We start from the raw sequence: 19,406 nt of genomic DNA on the forward strand, positions 1-19,406 counted from the left end.
ACAGTAACACCAGGGGATGTGTCTGGGTGATGACTGGAGAGGTGACTGCTGGGAATGGGGTATTATACAGTAACACCAGTGGATGTGTCTGGGTGATGACTGGAGAGGTGACTGCTGGGAATGGGGCATTATACAGTAACACCGGGGGATGTGTCTGGGTGATGACTGGAGAGGTGACTGCTGGGAATGGGACATTATACAGTAACACCGGGGGATGTGTCTGGGTGATGACTGGAGAGGTGACTGCTGGGAATGGGACATTATACAGTAACACCAGGTGACGTGTCTGGGTGATGACTGGAGAGGTGACTGCTGGGAATGGGACATTATACAGTAACACCAGGGGACGTGTCAGGGTGATGACTGGAGAGGTGACTGCTGGGAATGGGACATTATACAGTAACACCAGGGGACGTGTCTGGGTGATGACTGGAGAGGTGACTGCTGGGAATGGGATATTATACAGTAACACCAGGATATGTGTCTGGGTGATGACTGTATCACTGTGTGTATCAGGTTCCTATAAGGTGTCAGGATGTCACTGTCTATGTCTCCATGCAGGAGGGGGAGTATGTAGAGGAACACAGGGGTCTGTACAAGGACGTGATGATGGAGAATCACCGGCCCCTCACATCACTGGGTAAGAGGAGACTGTCATGTAATGTACAGTGGAGAGCAGGTATGGGGGCCCCTATATACACACATCATCTGATAATCACATATATACACTGTACTCAGTCACTGTGTGTCTCCTACAGATGGACCCAGTAACAGAGATACCCCAGAGAGATGTCCCCGTCCTCTGTATTCCCAGGATTGTACAGAGGAGAATCACAGGACCCCACAGGAGGATCAGGCAGGTGGGATTTAGGGTCTCACCAATATACCAAAGTGACTGTCACTATATGATCTGTAGAGGAGCTGTGTGTATTATACACTGATATTATACTGTTTCACCCTTAGTTTAAGCTAACACTATGCAAATGCCATTGTATTATTTCTCTATCGTCCTAAGTGGATGCTGGGGTTCCTGAAAGGACCATGGGGAATAGCGGCTCCGCAGGAGACAGGGCACAAAAAGTAAAGCTTTTACAGGTCAGGTGGTGTGTACTGGCTCCTCCCCCTATGACCCTCCTCCAGACTCCAGTTAGATTTTTGTGCCCGGCCGAGAAGGGTGCAATCTAGGTGGCTCTCCTAAAGAGCTGCTTAGAGAGTTTAGCTTAGGTTTTTTATTTTACAGTGATTCCTGCTGGCAACAGGATCACTGCAACGAGGGACAGAGGGGAGAAGAAGTGAACTCACCTGCGTGCAGGATGGATTGGCTTCTTGGCTACTGGACATCAGCTCCAGAGGGACGATCACAGGTACAGCCTGGATGGTCACCGGAGCCACGCCGCCGGCCCCCTCGCAGATGCTGAAGTAAGAAGAGGTCCAGAATCGGCGGCTGAAGACTCCAACAGTCTTCTAAAGGTAGCGCACAGCACTGCAGCTGTGCGCCATTTTCCTCTCAGCACACTTCACACGCAGTCACTGAGGGTGCAGGGCGCTGGGGGGGGGCGCCCTGGGAGGCAAATGAAAACCTTAAAAAAGGCTAAAAATACCTCACATATAGCCCCAGAGGCTATATGGAGATATTTAACCCCTGCCTAAATGCAATAAATAGCGGGAGACGAGCCCGCCGAAAAAGGGGCGGGGCCTATCTCCTCAGCACACGGCGCCATTTCCTCTCACAGCTCCGCTGGTCAGGACGGCTCCCAGGTCTCTCCCCTGCACTGCACTACAGAAACAGGGTAAAACAGAGAGGGGGGCATATTAATGGCTATATTTTAATATAAAAGCAGCTATAAGGGAGCACTTAATCATAAGGCTATCCCTGTTATATATAGCGCTTTTTTGGTGTGTGCTGGCAGACTCTCCCTCTGTCTCCCCAAAGGGCTAGTTGGGTCCTGTCTTCGTATAGAGCATTCCCTGTGTGTCTGCTGTGTGTCGGTACGTGTGTGTCGACATGTATGAGGACGATATTGGTGTGGAGGCGGAGCAATTGCCAAATATGAGGATGTCACCTCCTAGGGGGTCGACACCTGAATGGATGCCTTTATTTGTGGAATTACGGGATAGCGTCAACTCGCTTAAGCAGTCGTTTGACGACATGAGGCGGCCGGACAATCAATTAGTGCCTGTCCAGGCGCCTCAAACACCGTCAGGGGCTGTAAAACGCCCTTTGCCTCAGTCGGTCGACACAGACCCAGACACAGGCACTGATTCCAGTGGGGACGGTGACGAATCAACCGTATTTTCCAGTAGGGCCACACGTTATATGATTTTGGCAATGAAGGAGGCGTTACATTTAGCTGATACTACAGGTACCACTAAACAGGGTATTATGTGGGGTGTGAAAAAACTACCTATAGTTTTTCCTGAATCAGAAGAATTAAATGACGTGTGTGATGAAGCGTGGGTTGCCCCTGATAAAAAGCTGATAATTTCAAAGAAATTATTGGCATTATACCCTTTCCCGCCAGAGGTTAGGGAGCGCTGGGAAACACCTCCTAGGGTGGACAAAGCGCTAACACGCTTATCAAAACAAGTGGCGTTACCCTCTCCTGAGACGGCCGCACTTAAAGATCCATCAGATAGGAGGATGGAAAATATCCAAAAAAGTATATACACACATGCAGGTGTTATACTACGACCAGCTATTGCGACTGCCTGGATGTGCAGTGCTGGGGTAGTTTGGTCAGAATCCCTGATCGAAAATATTGATACCCTGGACAGGGACAATATTTTACTGTCGTTAGAACAAATAAAGGATGCATTTCTTTATATGCGTGATGCACAGAGGGATATCTGCACACTGGCATCACGGGTAAGTGCTATGTCCATTTCGGCCAGAAGAGCTTTATGGACACGACAGTGGACAGGCGATGCGGATTCAAAACGGCATATGGAAGTTTTGCCGTATAAAGGGGAGGAGTTATTTGGAGTCGGTCTATCGGATTTGGTGGCCACGGCTACAGCCGGGAAATCCACCTTTCTACCTCAAGTCACTCCCCAACAGAAAAAGGCACCGACTTTTCAACCGCAGCCCTTTCGTTCCTTTAAAAATAAGAGAGCAAAGGGCTATTCATATCTGCCACGAGGCAGAGGTCGAGGGAAGAGACAGCAACAGGCAGCTCCTTCCCAGGAACAGAAGCCCTCCCCGGCTTCTACAAAAGCCTCAGCATGACGCTGGGGCTTCTCAAGCGGACTCGGGGGCGGTGGGCGCTCGTCTCAAGAATTACAGCGCGCAGTGGGCTCACTCGCAGGTAGATCCCTGGATCCTGCAGATAATATCTCAGGGGTACAGGTTGGAATTAGAGACAGAGCCACCTCGCCGTTTCCTGAAGTCTGCTTTACCAATGTCCCCTTCCGAAAGGGAGACGATTTTGGAAGCCATTCACAAGCTGTACTCTCAGCAGGTGATAGTCAAGGTACCTCTTCTACAACAAGGGAAGGGGTATTATTCCACTCTATTTGTGGTACCGAAGCCGGATGGCTCGGTAAGGCCTATTCTAAATCTGAAGTCCTTGAACCTGTACATAAAGAAGTTCAAGTTCAAGATGGAGTCACTCAGAGCAGTGATAGCGAACCTGGAAGAAGGGGACTTTATGGTATCCTTGGACATCAAGGATGCGTATCTCCACGTTCCAATTTACCCCTCACACCAGGGGTACCTCAGGTTCGTTGTACAAAACTGTCACTATCAGTTTCAGACGCTGCCGTTTGGTTTGTCCACGGCACCTCGGGTCTTTACAAAGGTAATGGCCGAGATGATGATTCTTCTTCGAAGAAAAGGCGTATTAATTATCCCATACTTGGACGATCTCCTAATAAGGGCAAGGTCCAGAGAACAGCTAGAGATGGGATTAGCACTATCTCAAGAGGTGCTAAAGCAGCACGGATGGATTCTGAATATTCCAAAATCCCAATTAATGCCGACAACTCGTCTGCTGTTCCTGGGGATGATTCTGGACACAGTTCAGAAAAAGGTTTTTCTTCCCGAGGAAAAAGCCAAGGAGTTATCCGACCTGGTCAGGAACCTCCTAAAACCAGGAAAGGTGTCTGTACATCAATGCACAAGAGTCCTGGGAAAAATGGTAGCTTCTTACGAAGCAATTCCATTCGGCAGATTCCATGCAAGAATTTTCCAAAGGGATCTGTTGGACAAATGGTCAGGGTCGCATCTTCAGATGCACCTGCGGATAACCCTGTCGCCAAGGACAAGGGTATCTCTTCTGTGGTGGTTGCAGGAGGCTCATCTATTGGAGGGCCGCAGATTCGGCATACAGGATTGGATCCTGGTGACCACGGACGCCAGCCTGAGAGGCTGGGGAGCAGTCACACAGGGAAGAAACTTCCAGGGAGTGTGGACGAGCCTGGAAAAGTCTCTTCACATAAACATTCTGGAACTAAGAGCAATCTACAATGCTCTAAGCCAGGCGGAACCTCTGCTTCAAGGAAGACCGGTGTTGATCCAGTCGGACAACATCACGGCAGTCGCCCATGTAAACAGACAGGGCGGCACAAGAAGCAGGAGTGCAATGGCAGAAGCTGCCAGGATCCTTCGCTGGGCGGAGAATCACGTGATAGCATTGTCAGCAGTATTCATCCCGGGCGTGGACAACTGGGAAGCAGACTTCCTCAGCAGACACGATCTTCACCCGGGAGAGTGGGGACTTCATTCAGAAGTTTTCCACATGCTAATAAACCGTTGGAAAAAACCAATGGTGGACATGATGGCGTCTCGCCTCAACAAAAAACTGGACAGGTATTGCGCCAGGTCAAGAGATCCGCAGGCAATAGCTGTGGACGCGCTGGTAACACCTTGGGTGTACCAGTCGGTATATGTGTTTCCTCCTCTGCCTCTCATACCAAAGGTATTGAGGATTATACGGCAAAGAGGAGTAAGAACGATACTAGTGGCTCCGGATTGGCCAAGAAGGACTTGGTACCCGGAACTTCAAGAGATGGTCACGGACGATCCGTGGCCTCTACCTCTGAGAAGGGACCTGCTTCAGCAGGGTCCTTGTCTCTTTCAAGACTTACCGCGGCTGCGTTTGACGGCATGGCGGTTGAACGCCAGATTCTAAAAGGAAAAGGCATTCCTGAAGAAGTCATTCCTACCTTGATTAAGGCAAGGAAGGAAGTCACCGCAAAGCATTATCACCGCATTTGGCGGAAATATGTGGCATGGTGCGAGGTTCGGAATGCTCCGACGGAGGAATTTCAACTGGGTCGTTTCCTACATTTCCTGCAATCAGGATTGTCTATGGGTCTCAAATTGGGATCTATTAAGGTTCAAATTTCGGCCCTGTCTATATTCTTCCAAAAAGAATTGGCCTCAGTCCCTGAGGTCCAGACTTTTGTCAAAGGAGTACTGCATATACAGCCTCCTGTGGTGCCTCCGGTGGCACCGTGGGATCTAAATGTAGTTTTAGATTTCCTCAAATCCCATTGGTTTGAACCACTTAAGAAGGTGGATTTGAAATATCTCACATGGAAAGTGACTATGTTACTGGCCCTGGCTTCGGCCAGGAGAGTATCAGAACTGGCGGCTTTATCTTATAAAAGTCCTTATTTAATTTTCCATTCGGATAGGGCAGAGCTGCGGACGCGTCCGCATTTTCTCCCGAAGGTGGTATCAGCGTTTCACCTGAACCAGCCGATTGTAGTGCCTGCGGCTACAAACGACTTGGAGGACTCCAAGTTGTTGGACGTTGTCAGAGCTTTAAAGATATACATATCAAGGACGGCTGGAGTCAGAAAATCTGACTCGCTGTTTATACTGTATGCACCCAACAAGTTGGGTGCACCTGCTTCTAAGCAGTCGATTGCTCGTTGGATTTGTAACACGATTCAACTTGCACATTCTGTGGCAGGCCTGCCACAGCCTAAATCTGTTAAGGCCCATTCCACAAGGAAGGTGGGCTCATCTTGGGCGGCTGCCCGAGGGGTCTCGGCATTACAACTCTGCCGAGCAGCTACGTGGTCAGGGGAGAACACGTTTGTAAAATTTTACAAATTTGATACCCTGGCAAAAGAGGACCTGGAGTTCTCTCATTCGGTGCTGCAGAGTCATCCGCACTCTCCCGCCCGTTTGGGAGCTTTGGTATAATCCCCATGGTCCTTTCAGGAACCCCAGCATCCACTTAGGACGATAGAGAAAATAAGAATTTACTTACCGATAATTCTATTTCTCGGAGTCCGTAGTGGATGCTGGGCGCCCATCCCAAGTGCGGATTATCTGCAAGACTTGTACATAGTTATTGTTAACTATTTCGGGTTATTTGTTTAGGGAGCCATCTTTCAGAGGCTCCTCTGTTATCATACTGTTAACTGGGTTTAGATCACAAGTTGTACGGTGTGATTGGTGTGGCTGGTATGAGTCTTACCCGGGATTCAAAATCCTCCCTTATTGTGTACGCTCGTCCGGGCACAGTACCTAACTGGAGTCTGGAGGAGGGTCATAGGGGGAGGAGCCAGTACACACCACCTGACCTGTAAAAGCTTTACTTTTTGTGCCCTGTCTCCTGCGGAGCCGCTATTCCCCATGGTCCTTTCAGGAACCCCAGCATCCACTACGGACTCCGAGAAATAGAATTATCGGTAAGTAAATTCTTATTTTTTGAAAGTGCTTGGGAAAACCCGGATAAAAAATTCCAGATCCCTAAAATATGGCGTTTTGTTTCCCTGATGTGGATAGAAAAAAATGGGAAAACCCACCCATTGTTGACACATCAGTATCCAGACTCACAAAAAAGGTGGGTTTTACCTGTTCCAGGATCTACTGCCTTGAAAGAGCCGGTAGATCGTAAAATTGATAATACGCTCAAATCCATGTACACAGCTTCAGGGGCAATACTACGTCCTACTATTGCCAGTGATTGGATTGCCAAAGCTATAGTAAAGTGGTCAGGCACGTTACTTGAAGATTTGGATACTATGGAGAAATGTGATGTTGAATTGTTTTTGCTTCACATTCAGGATTCGGAAGGATTTCTGGTGGAATCCATGAAAGACCTGGGTTGCATGGCTGCAGGAATTTCTTCCATGTCTGTCTCCGCTCGTTGAGGACTGTGGCTGCGTTAGTGGTCTGCTGACGTGGAATCCAGGAGAAGTGTGGATTCCCAACCCTATACAGGTCAGGCTCTCTTTGGGGAAGCAGTAGATACATGGATCTCCACAGCTACAGTGGGTAAGTCACCTTTTCTTCCCTCAGCTTCAACTGATCTGAAGAAACCCTTTTCTTTAACTGCAATACAGCCCTTTCGGGCTGCCAAGCTCAGAAAGGCCAGGCTGTACAACACCTTCTTTTGGGGAGGTCGGCCCAAGTCCAAGATACCTGCTGCTGTAGGCTCCCAGGAACAGAAACCGGCTTCAGGTACACCAAAGTCCTCTGCATGACGGTGGACTGCATGCCCCAGAGGTGTGGCCAGTGGGAGCGAAACTCAGGCATTTCAGTCATGTCTGGGTGTCGTCCAGCCTGGGCCCTTGGGTGCGAGATATTGTGTCCAAGGGGTACAGACTGGAATTTCAAAATCTCCCTCCTCGCTTTCCAGCTCTACTGGCGGACAGGACTGTCCTGCAAAAAGCCGTCCAATGTCTGAAACTGGAGGGAAAGTCTGTTTGTATTCCACATGTGAGAATCGTCAGTAATGGCGGTCTAGGCCACAGAGGCAGGAGACGCCATACTTTGAACAGATGAATGCTTATTATGATGTTGCCATGTCAGAGCTGCTGCGATCACAGAGAAGCACCTTGGGACACAGATATGCAGCGCGCTGCCCGCAGACAGCGCAGGTGGAACCCTGGCCTGGAACGCCGGGCCAGTCTCAGAAGGCACTTAGCAGGTAAATAATGGGGGTAATAACCCGGATCGTGACACTTGTTACTGTGGCAAGTAAGGTAACAATTCACCTGTGGGTTCTATGTGACTGATGACATTTCTCCCTACACCATGAGCCATAATGGCTTAAGGAAAATAACATAAACATATAGTATGTTCCCCACACTGGCCATGGCATATGAAGATATAATGACACTAGGAATATGTACAAAATTATGTTTTGATAAGATACTGATGAATATGTACTTGAGCAGAAGAAGAAATATATCACTTATCAATTGAGACATGCTTACCAAAAGTATTTATTTATATCTCGTGGTTATAGAGCTAAAATACTATGATTTACAATTAATTTACTATAAAAAATACCCTTACTGATATGCCTTTTGGCTTACTATATAGACTTGTGATAGACCTAGGAAGTTTTACTTTTATGGACTAGCTAAAAATATAAAGGCTACAAGCACCTCTATAGGACTCATTAATGAAGAACTGAGAGACATTAGAGAATGTATGATTCAATATCCAGTAGCCATCCATTAGTTACTGCTCAGAGAAGGTAGCGGATGGGAACAATTTAAAGGAATGTGTTTTAATATCTCAGATAATTACAATCCCATTGAACAGAAGGTTAAATTACTACAAGATTTACAGGAACACATGAACCAATCGGCTGATTGGGATCTTTTTGGATGGATGGGAGCTAGTATTTCTAAGTGGCTATATCAAGTGTTACATTATGTCATGATGATAACTCTTATAATTTTCATACTCTATGTAAGCATCAAATGTCTGCCGGCCCTTGGTCGACAGTGTGGCAAAATACTAACACCCCAAAGAAAGCCAAAAACTAATCTTATGGTGATGACCCCGGTTACCTACACTGCGGTAGCCCACACATGATCACACTAACAGAAATATACACTTAATAGGTGCTTACATGCTTTTGCTTCATACACACACACAGCAAGAAGAATCTCAACCTATAGCCAGGGTAAAGAAACAACATGTTCTGTCGCTATCTCTTCCATTTCTCTTATCTATACAAGTTTTCGGGAGGGTTGAGGCTTTTCGCATCGATACTCAGCGGACTAGTGCCAGCGATTGTATCCAGAGAACGGGTTTTCCTTATTCTATCTCACACTACTCCACTCATCACCAGACAAATCATTTACACATGGTGAGTATTTGATTTATTATATGATAGTTGTTTAGAGATTAAACAAAACGGTGGAATGTTGAAGTTATATCAAATATCCTGTATTGTCTCATTAATTGTGCTATCATTCTTGATATTATAATGTTCCCTTAAACAGTGTTTTCTTTTAGTATAGAGTTACTATGCACAGAGTAATATTCTCCCTCAACCCTTGAGCATCATTTGATTAGGTGTTTACGTGGCTAGTAGCAAGGCCTGTGTGTAGATAACGAGAGCTCAATGATATTGTATGAGACTTTGTGTCAGAACAAGGACATATCATGGAATATCTGATGGACCTTCACTTTAGACAACACGTCATTATGAACAAGAATGACCTTTATGACAACGAAGCCTATTAGAGAACCTAATTGTTATGTATAGGAGATTCAAGATTCATGGACAAGTCTGCCATCTTATGGATAAAACCACTCTCTTTAATTAGCTAATCTGACCATATTTGGCATTTCCCCTAATTGTTCATCAACCAATGTATCTCCATGATTTAATCTATATGTACGCCTTGTGTGTAAATAAGCTCTGAATAATTGTATAATGTTATGGTATAAATAATGTAAAGTCAGTGTTCTAAAGACACAGGCTCATTGATGAATTCTGTCTTGGTCCACGCTCTTCTGCGCAGAATATTGGGTGTGGTTCCCTCTTTGATAATAAATTCTATATGCTGAATATCATCACAACGGAGAACTCTCTATTATTATTATAATTCGGCTTTAACACCAGACTTGTTGTATTGGGACTGTTTACCATCTCCTTTTCTTTTTGTTTTCCCTTGAGACAGAAAGGGCTGAAAAGCCGGAATTTTAGGCTTGAATTTACATGTGGAAGGAAACTTCACTTTTTTGGAGTCTGCTTCTGACTCCAAGATACTGGTTAATTCTTTACCAAAAAGAATATCTCCAGTAAAAGGTAAACACTCCAAAACCTTTTTGGATTCTGAATCAGCTTTCCATGTACGTAGCCAAACCACTCTGCGAGCGGCTACTGCTGAAGCTGATGCCTGAGAGGCAATAGTACCCATATTCATTGCAACCTGTTTGATATGTGCTACATGAAATTTTTGCTCTCTATGGCCCTCATTCCGAGTTGTTCGCTCGGAGTTTTTCATCGCATCGCAGTGAAATTCCGCTTAGAGCGCATGCGCAAAGTTCGCACTGCGACTGCGCCAAGTAACTTTACTATGAAGTTAGTACTTTTACTCACTGTGTTTTCATCGCTCCGGCGATCGTAATGTGATTGACAGGAAATGGGTGTTACTGGGCGGAAACACAGCGTTTTAAGGGCGTGTGACTCAAAACGCTACCGTTTCCGGAAAAAACACAGGCGTGTCTGGAGAAACGGTGGGAGTGCTTGTCCGAACGCTGGGTGTGTTTATGACGTCAGCCGGGACCGAAAAGCACTGAACTGATCGCACAGGCAGAGTAAGTCTGGAGTTACTCAAAAACTGCTAACTCGTTTGTGATCGCAATTTTGCGCATACATCGGTCGCACATTTAAGAAGTTTAGATTCACTCCCAGTAGGCGGCGGCTTAGCGTGTGTAACTCTGCTATAATCGCCTTGCGAGCGAACAACTCGGAATGAGGGCCTATATGCAATTGAAAGAACCATTTCCAATGCATCAGCCCAGGCAGCCACTGCTTTTGCCAGCCAGGCTGAAGCTTTGATTGATCTTATGATTGCCCCAGACGGGGCAAAATATTTTTTTTTACCAAAAACCATCAACTCTCCTATCCATGACACCATTTAATGATGTTGAAGGCAGAGGTAATGTGGATATTCCCACTAATAGAATTACATGCGTATCTACTTTGGGGGCCACCTCCCTGTTTAAACAGTCCTCAGCCAGAAGAGGATAACTGGAATTCCATTTCCTTGGAATTCTAAATTTCTTACTGGGTGTAACCAAAGCCTCTTCTATAAATTTCCTTCAGCTGTCCTGACCCAGGAAACTCAGTCCTGACTGTTTTGGGACATTTAAACACAGGTGACTTGGATTTTAACACAGGCTCTGCTGATTATTCTAAGGATAGAATGGCTTTCATCGCATTAATTAACTCAGATACGTCCACTGAGCTGAGACCTTCCGCCTCAGCTTCGTATGCAGAACCAGAGTGTAATGAGTCTTCATTCTCCAACGAATCCTCATCTGAAGCATGTGTAGACTGTAAAGATATTGTTTCATGTCTATGTGATTTACTTACCACTGTCCTTTCAGCCTGTTTTTGTTGTGAGGCTGCTGCTTCCCCTGCTGGATGTGATAAACCCCAGGTGGAATGCTGCATGTAAGGGTTAATAGTGTAACCTAACCCTGGTACAGAAGTTGGAATTATCCGCTCAGCTACACTGGATATTGTCTATAAAAAGGTAGCCCATGGGGGTTCAACTTGCACCTGTGTCCTCCTTGGATTTGTCAAGACTTTGATGAAAGCTAAAACTATGTTTCTGAACCAGATCCTGATAGGTTAACCCAGCTTTGACAAACATGATGAGTATTGGTGTTGCTGTGAGTGTATTTTCCTCACCCTTGCCGCTCTTAGACATGATAAATAATCAGACACTTGCACAGTGTACTACACAATTTGTGACTGTAATCACTTAAAATTTTGTTAAAGTGACATAAAATCCGACCCTACCTTGCTTTGCACAAGCATTGAAGATCGGAATAGTCAGAAAAAAACTGACAGAATTATAGTAAATGCAGCAGTCACAGGTTATACATTAGTATAATCAGCAATAGGAGCACATAGTCAACTACAAATACATTTCAAGTATGTTGGAGAAACCTATTACTGATTGAGCATCAAGCGACTGGAACCGGAAGTGACATTGGGCACGCACACACAAGGACGCACACGAGGATGGAGCGACAAGGTGCTAGAGCCGTGAGCCGGGGGAGCCAGAAGCCGGCAGCAAGGGGGAAGCCAGCGGCCGGGGAGAGACAATAGTCAGGAGGAAGCAGTGGCCGGAGGGAGCCAGCAGCTGGTGGGGAAGGGAGCCTGCAGCCGGGGAGAACAACTTCTGTGCAGATCAGTGGAGCAGATAAGTATTAACTTTCCCTATTAGCTTTTCCCACTGTGTTGTATAACTGATTGTCTTCCTTTGTCCATTACTGCATTTTATTGTTGAGTCCCTGTATTTGTACTAAATTTATCCTTATCCTATCCATTTATTTATATATATTTGTTTTTATTTGTTTATTGTCCCTTATTCCTTTATTTTATTTATTTATTATTTATTTGTCAGTGAGACAGTGTCTCTGGCACAGCTGTGTAATCATGATGTGAGTGTGTGTGTGTGCTGAGTAGTGAGTACTGCTAGCAGCAAGTCTCACAGCTTAACTGCAGTGTAGCAGTGTGGTGGGGTGGGGAGAAGGGGGTTGCTACACCAATGAGTCAAGGAATGGAGGAGTGGTTGGATGGGACTCACACAGCAGGTGGTGAAAAGCTTAAAAAGGAGGAGTGGTTGGAAGGGGAAGGAACTGGTAGGTTCAGAAGGGATTAGTAAGGACTCTCAAGGGAAATTGGAGTGGGATCCCAGAGGTACCAAACTGGGTAAAGAGCAGCTTTTAGGAAGGAAATTGGTGAGCCAGACCCTGTGTTTGACCCTTCCCTGCCTCATGTGGGGTGGATCCTTGGACTCTCCAGTTCCTCAGGAGGCTGTGGATTCTTCTTGCCCACTACCTGGTGGTTCTGTGGTCATCTCAGGCCATGAACCTCCCAGATACAAGGCCTCCAGATAAACATGAAATGGTCATGGAGATGGTCCTGGGCTCTGTAGAGGAGGAGGTGGAATAGCAAAGGAAAGTTGTGTCCCTTCTGAAGGGGCAATGGTGGACATTGTGAATGGTGAAGGGAAGGTTTTGTGGGTGAAGAGGGAGTTATGCCATATATCCCAGAAGTATGGGTCCTCAGCCTATATGATGTGCCACCATTAATGTGGCCTCTGTCTTGTCTGACCAAGCTTGATTTATGGGCTTTGTCATTTTTATAAGCAGGATAAAGGCTGAGTTTTTTATTTCTGCAGTAGACTAGAATAAGCCGAGACAGTCCCACTTCCATTATACCACCTGAATGTGACGGTCAGTGACCACCGTGCCATCACTTACCTGTATGCTTACACGAAACAGAATGATGGAACACTTACACGGTTTCTTTACATCTTCTGGGGTCCACTCCGAGATTAAACATTATGGCGTAATTACTCAGACGGGAATATAAAATAGAATAAAAAGAAGCTATAATGTAATAATTAGATGCAAACAAAAGCTTTTATTATGAAATCATACAGGGGAGTATCCGCACCATATAGATGTAACATACAACAAACCACCGCAGATGGAACCCGGGTGACTCTAATGCACATGGTAATGTACAGGGTATATATGGATAGGATCTTGTATCAGAAAACACTCAGCACTCCTTATCAAGATGAGTGTCTGCAACAAGTTAGGCAAACTAGAAGTGAAAACACGTTCCAATGGCCGCCATATTGTCGTGCAACAATACAGATTGTGGAAACTGGTATTAGACATTCACATTTACACAAAGCACAAGATACAAAATAAACAGCAGAAAAAAGACCTAAGCATTTGGGATGTATTATTTAGGAAGTAAATAGAGGTACATTAATGAAAAGCGTGAGTAACAGTCATTAGTCTGTTTGTGAAGGTCTCTAGAGTGGAGGCCTCTTGGACTGTGCAAGGCAGCGAGTTCCATGGTCAGGGCAGCAAAACTAAACGTTCAACCCATAAATGAATGACAGGAGATTCTTGGTACTGCTGGTAACAGTCCTTCATCTGTAGGAGCAAGCAAGCAGGGCAGTAAGGAGGCAGAAGCTGCTTCTAGTACCTTGGACCATGTAATGTTGGGCTGGGAAGGTCAGTTAGCCAATAATGAAATAGATTTTCCATCTTACAGGCAGCCGGTGAAGGGAGTAGAGAATGGGTGTTAGGAGGCAGGAACGGGCAGGTTAGGTAACAGCTTGGCTGCTGCATTCTGTACTAGCTGCAAGCTTTGTAATTCTTTTGCTGGGTGACCCAGGTAGATGGCATTGCAGTAGTCTATGAACTTCTGAGGGAATCAAGTGCTTGATTCTGGCTATGGTTCACAGATGGAAGAATGAGGATTTGTATGTGGCAGATACCTGATGTCTGTGTCAGCCACATACCAGGACAACACAAAGATTCAGCACATGTTCAGTATTTTGCAATTCTGAACACCAAAGCATAAATCCAGATGGTTGGTAAAGCTGTAGTCTTGTCCTTTGTTGGGGAGCTTCTATTATGTTTCACAAAGACTGAGTCACAGCCAACTGGCATCATCCACCCCTGGCGCTCAGCTAGACAACCATTTATTGGTATTCGGTTCTCAGTACATGGAGCAAAAAGCAGGTCATCTGCATAGCAGTGGTAGACCAGGCCATGACGTCTGATTATATCACCCAGTGGTAGCATGTATATTTTATAAAGCATAGGAGATAGGATTCACCCGAGGAACATTGGACGACAGTGATAATTATACTCCAGAAGATGTAAATGGTTCCGTACTTGGGTAATGTCTAATGTGTTCAACAAGAGCGGATTTATTTCTCTCACAGCATGAAAATGGCTTCTCATCTGTGTGACTCCTCTGATGTGTAACAAGATGTGATTTATATGCAAAACATTTCCCACACTCAGAACTGGAAAATGGCTTCTCACCTGTGTAACTTCTCTGATGTGTAACAAGATGTGATTTCTGTGCAAAACATTTCCCACACTCAGAACAGGAATACGGCTTCTCACCTGTGTGACTTCTCTCATGCCGATCAAGAGCTTATTTCCCGACCAACATCCTGCTGATATATCCTGCTCCCTACTACGTTCTCGTTGGAAATTGCTCCACAGGGGTGTTCCAGTGTGCTGCATCTTTTGGTGTCTGTGCTGTCTCTAGCTGCAGAAAAACCTTGGCATTGCGGAGCTGCGTAGTGCGGCCTACATCCTGGGTGTCGCGACCGGCCTCACTGCCTGACATTGTGCTGTGCGCAAGTTCACTTCCAGCTACGGCTCTCCTCTCCTGACCACTCCGGCTGGTGGGCTGCTGATTCGGGGACTGCTGGCACTGACTGGCTGTGGTGGGAGACTACTACATCACCGGGATTGACCGCATGTTTACTGTGGCCAAACTTACCTGCTGCGGATCCGCCACTTCTACTACCCGACTATTTACCCAAGCTGAATGCGGGGCGGCTTCTTCTGAGTGGTGCTTTTAACTCCGTGTCTGTGCCGCTGCTGTCGCCTTATATTGCGAGCGGAATCCTTGCATTTTGGCCGACCCTGTGAGCAGCTTATTAAGAGTGCTTTCCCGCCACGGAGATGCCATCTTTTGACCGGGCCCCTAGGAACTTCATTACTTCTCTCCTATGCTTCCCTAGTGAGTGCACACCTTTTTTTCACTATAGCTCTCTGCTGAACACTGAGGTCTCCTTCATCATGAACACACAGAACTGCCATTTCTTCTGCGTTTCATACCTCTGATATTGACTGTTTGAGACTGGACCTTTCTAATATTTCTATCTGCTATTCAGTGCTTCTTTACATATTACTGGCTTCGGTGAGGCACCCCCTGCAGCCATGTTTAACCCTGCTAGTACCTCTGAACATCTAACCTCCTCTATCCTGAAGGCTGCTATGGAATCTGAGAAAAGGATTCTTGCTATGTTTGGAGAAGAGACTGTTGCGGTGCCCGTTTCTCCTGAACAGTCTGCCTGCCTACCTGTGTTGATGCCCTCGGAGCCCTTGGGTGAGCCTGTGGGTTCCGCTACACAACAAGTTATAAATTGGGGGAGTTGCGGATTAATCCCATGCGTATTCGCCGTTATTCCTGGTTGGCGATGGTGCATGGGATGTCAGCGGCAGTCTCCATCTCGTCATTAGGACTGTGTGGACCCACACCATCTCATTCAGGGCCTCAAAATGTGACTTTTTGAACACTGGAGAACTGTACTGTATCACATTGCAGTCCGTTGAGGTGCTAGGGAGGGGGATGGATTTCCATTCTGTAATTTATGTGGACCTGAGGCCTTTACTCTTCTCTACTTGGATAATGCTGTACAAGATGGCTGATGACTCCATTTGTTTGCTGGTTACTGTTTGTGAATTGTTGGGCTATATGGTTCCGGAATGGGCCCGTCCCCCAGACTGAATTTGTTTCTTTCCAAGTCTGTGTACTGATTCACTGTTGCCAGGACCCTCGCTATGTTTTATTCTCACTGATTCTCTGTAAAATATTGTCCATTCTCATGTTTTTTGTATGTCTTATTATCGGCCTAACTTTATTACATAGTTACACACTATGTTTAATTTGAAAAATGTTCATTTAAGAGCTTATGTATCTAGATACGCATTGGAATATCTATTGGGTATAGCAAACACTATCCTTCATATTTTATGTTCACATATGTAAGTTTATACGTGGAAGTTCTACTAGAGTTAGATCCTTTGATATTATCTTTTCAGTTGCCCCAGTCATATATCTATTTTATTTATCCTCATTTTGGGTATGGGGTGGGGTTTAGGGCTTAGACAAGTTAAGTAGCTTAGGTGGGCGGGTTATGGGGATCCAGGTATACCTAGGTTGGGGTTAGGTTATACAGGGTGCGGGGTTTGTTTTGATTTAGTTAGAGACTGTAGGGTTTTGTTTTATTCTGTTTAGATTTATGGCAGATGTCTCCGGAATTATATATATTTTTTTCAATATTCCTTCACTCTATGCCTATTCTATTCATGGCCTGCAATATAGTTATCTCTGTATCTCTATATTCCTCAGCTATAGGTTACTCTCACTTTATCCTAGATATGTGAGCTCACATGGCGCCTGTGTGCTCCTATTGCTTAATGTTATACTGATGAGTGCTTTATATATCCTGTTTTTGTTGGGTATGTATTGTAATTTTATTTGGTATACATTGTCTGACAGTACTCCTGTCGGCATATTGCATGCTCTACTGTATCTGCCATGATTGTGACGCACAAAACGCGTTGGAGGCACAGAGCTAGTTTACCATTTGACCGTCCCGAATTCCCTGACGCCGAGCCGCAGTGTGACGTCATCGAGCCGCGACTTAACAACTAACCGCGATCTCCCACGGCTGGACGCAGTGGCACGGGAGAAGAGGACTTACCATACTACATCTTGGAGCCCTGCATGGTACCGGTTAGTAGTTAGGGAAAGTTAGAACTTCCACATTTTGTGAAATCGTGACGGACTGAGCTCAAATTCTCCAAAAGGAGCTGTAAACACGTTTTGTATTAACAAATTTTTCTTACAGGTGCCACTTTCTTATAATTCTCATAATTTTTAGCGCTCGTTACAAGTATTTTAATAATTGTTTGTTGTATTTTTTTTTGGGGGGGGGGGGGGGTTAAAAAACTTACAATAAAGAATACACAATTTAAAAAAAAGAGCTTATATCCCACACCGAGAACGGGAATATGGCTTCTCACCTGTGTGAATTCTCTGATGTGTAACAAGAGCGGATTTCTGTGCGAAACATTTCCCACACTCAGAACAGGAAAATGGCATCTCACCTGTGTGCGCATGCTGATGAATAACAAATTGTGATTTGTGTGCAAAACATTTCCCACACTCAGAACAGGAATACGGCTTCTCACCTGTGTGACTTCTCTGATGTATAACAAGATCTGATTTCCGTGCAAAACATTTCCTACACTCAGAACAGGAATATGGCTTCTCACCTGTGTGACTTCTCTGATGACTAACAAGTTGGTATTTCGATGAAAAACATTTCCCACACTCAGAACAGGAATACGGCTTCTCACCTGTGTGACTTCTCTGATGACTAACAAGTTGGTATTTCGATGAAAAACATTTCCCACACTCAGAACAGGAATACGGCTTCTCACCTGTGTGACTTCTCTGATGTATAACAAAATGTGATTTGTGTGCAAAACATTTCCCACACTCAGAACAGGAATACGGCTTCTCACCTGTGTGACTTCTCTGATGTATAACAAGATCTGATTTCGATGAAAAACATTTCCCACACTCAGAACAGGAATATGGCTTCTCACCTGTGTGACTTCTCTGATGTATAACAAGATGTGATTTCCGTGCAAAACATTTCCTACACTCAGAACAGGAATATGGCTTCTCACCTGTGTGACTTATCTGATGACTAACAAGATGGTATTTCGATGAAAAACATTTCCCACACTCAGAACAGGAATACGGCTTCTCACCTGTGTGACTTCTCTGATGTGTAACAAAATGTAATTTCTGTGCAAAACATTTCCCACACTCAGAACAGGAATATGGCATGTCACCTGTGTGACTTCTCTCATGTCTAACAAGATATGATTTATATGTAAAACATTTCCCACACTCAGAACATGGAAATGGCCTCTCACCTGCCTTAGCTGGCTGATGAGTAATAAGGTTTGTGTTCTGTGTAAAACATTTGGCATCTATAGACCAGGGAAACACTGTATCTACTCTCAGAGCTGTAACAGATGCACCAATATCAGAGTGATCAGGAGAACATTTCCCAGGATCAGAGGGATCAGCTGATAGAGCTGGATGTATAATTGGGGTAATGGGGTTAGCTCCTGGAGAATACTGTCTACTGTCATAATTGGTTATTTCAGAATCCAGGGATAACATTAGATGTCCTTCTGTGATATTCCTGCTTGTGTGTCCATCTGCTGGAAATAAAATACATTAATATATATAATGAGTAGACAAGACCCAGGGTGTTACAGGATACAATATATAATTCTATAACAGACATTTTTACCTGTAATCATTGCTTTTATGTTTATTAAAAAACAAAAAAAAGCTAGGATGCTTAGACTGGACCTTGATCAACACTGAACGCTCATGTGAGATTACTAGAGGTGACGTGGACGCTCATGTGGGATTACAAGAGGTGACGTGGACGCTCACGTGGGATTACAAGAGGTGACGTGGACGCTCACGTGGGATTACTAGAGGTGACGTGGACGCTCACGTGGGATTACTAGAGGTGACGTGGACGCTCACGTGGGATTACTAGAGGTGTCACGGGCGATCACGTGGGATTACTAGAGGTGACACAGGCGATCACGTGGGATCACTAGAGGTGACACGGACGCTCATGTGGGATCACTAGAGGTGACACGGACGCTCATGTGGGATCACTAGAGGTGACACGGACGCTCATGTGGGATCACTAGAGGTGACATGGATGCTCATGTGGGATTACTAGAGGTGACATGGACGCTCATGTGGGATTACTGGAGTTGACATGGACGTTCATGTGGGATT

General features: G+C 45.4%; 1 protein-coding gene and 1 long non-coding RNA gene across 3 annotated transcripts in view; one reads left to right on the forward strand and one right to left on the reverse strand.

The window, feature by feature from the left end:
* The first annotated feature begins 554 nt into the window (after positions 1-554).
* LOC134983497 (uncharacterized) lies at positions 555-7,416 on the forward strand. The gene is made up of 3 exons (XR_010191653.1): positions 555-640; positions 759-860; positions 7,024-7,416. It is a non-coding gene; the product is annotated as an uncharacterized LOC134983497 (long non-coding RNA).
* Positions 7,417-13,353: 5,937 nt separating this feature from the next.
* The window catches only part of LOC134983487 (zinc finger protein ZFP2-like), a 38,700-nt gene continuing 32,647 nt past the window's right edge, over positions 13,354-19,406 (reverse strand). The window contains exons 6-7 of one of the 2 annotated variants that reach the window (XM_063949157.1): positions 17,588-18,805; positions 13,354-14,887 (exon numbers count right to left, since the gene is read on the reverse strand). In XM_063949157.1, coding sequence (XP_063805227.1) covers positions 14,619-14,887; positions 17,588-18,805 — 1,487 coding nt within the window. In that variant the 3' untranslated portion in view covers positions 13,354-14,618. Of the gene's footprint in view, positions 18,806-19,406 lie in introns of both variants that reach the window. The other variant, XM_063949156.1, reaches the window with a different exon arrangement.

This window comes from Pseudophryne corroboree, assembly GCF_028390025.1.
Source record: "Pseudophryne corroboree isolate aPseCor3 chromosome 3 unlocalized genomic scaffold, aPseCor3.hap2 SUPER_3_unloc_16, whole genome shotgun sequence".
NCBI classification, from domain to species: Eukaryota; Metazoa; Chordata; class Amphibia; order Anura; family Myobatrachidae; genus Pseudophryne; species Pseudophryne corroboree.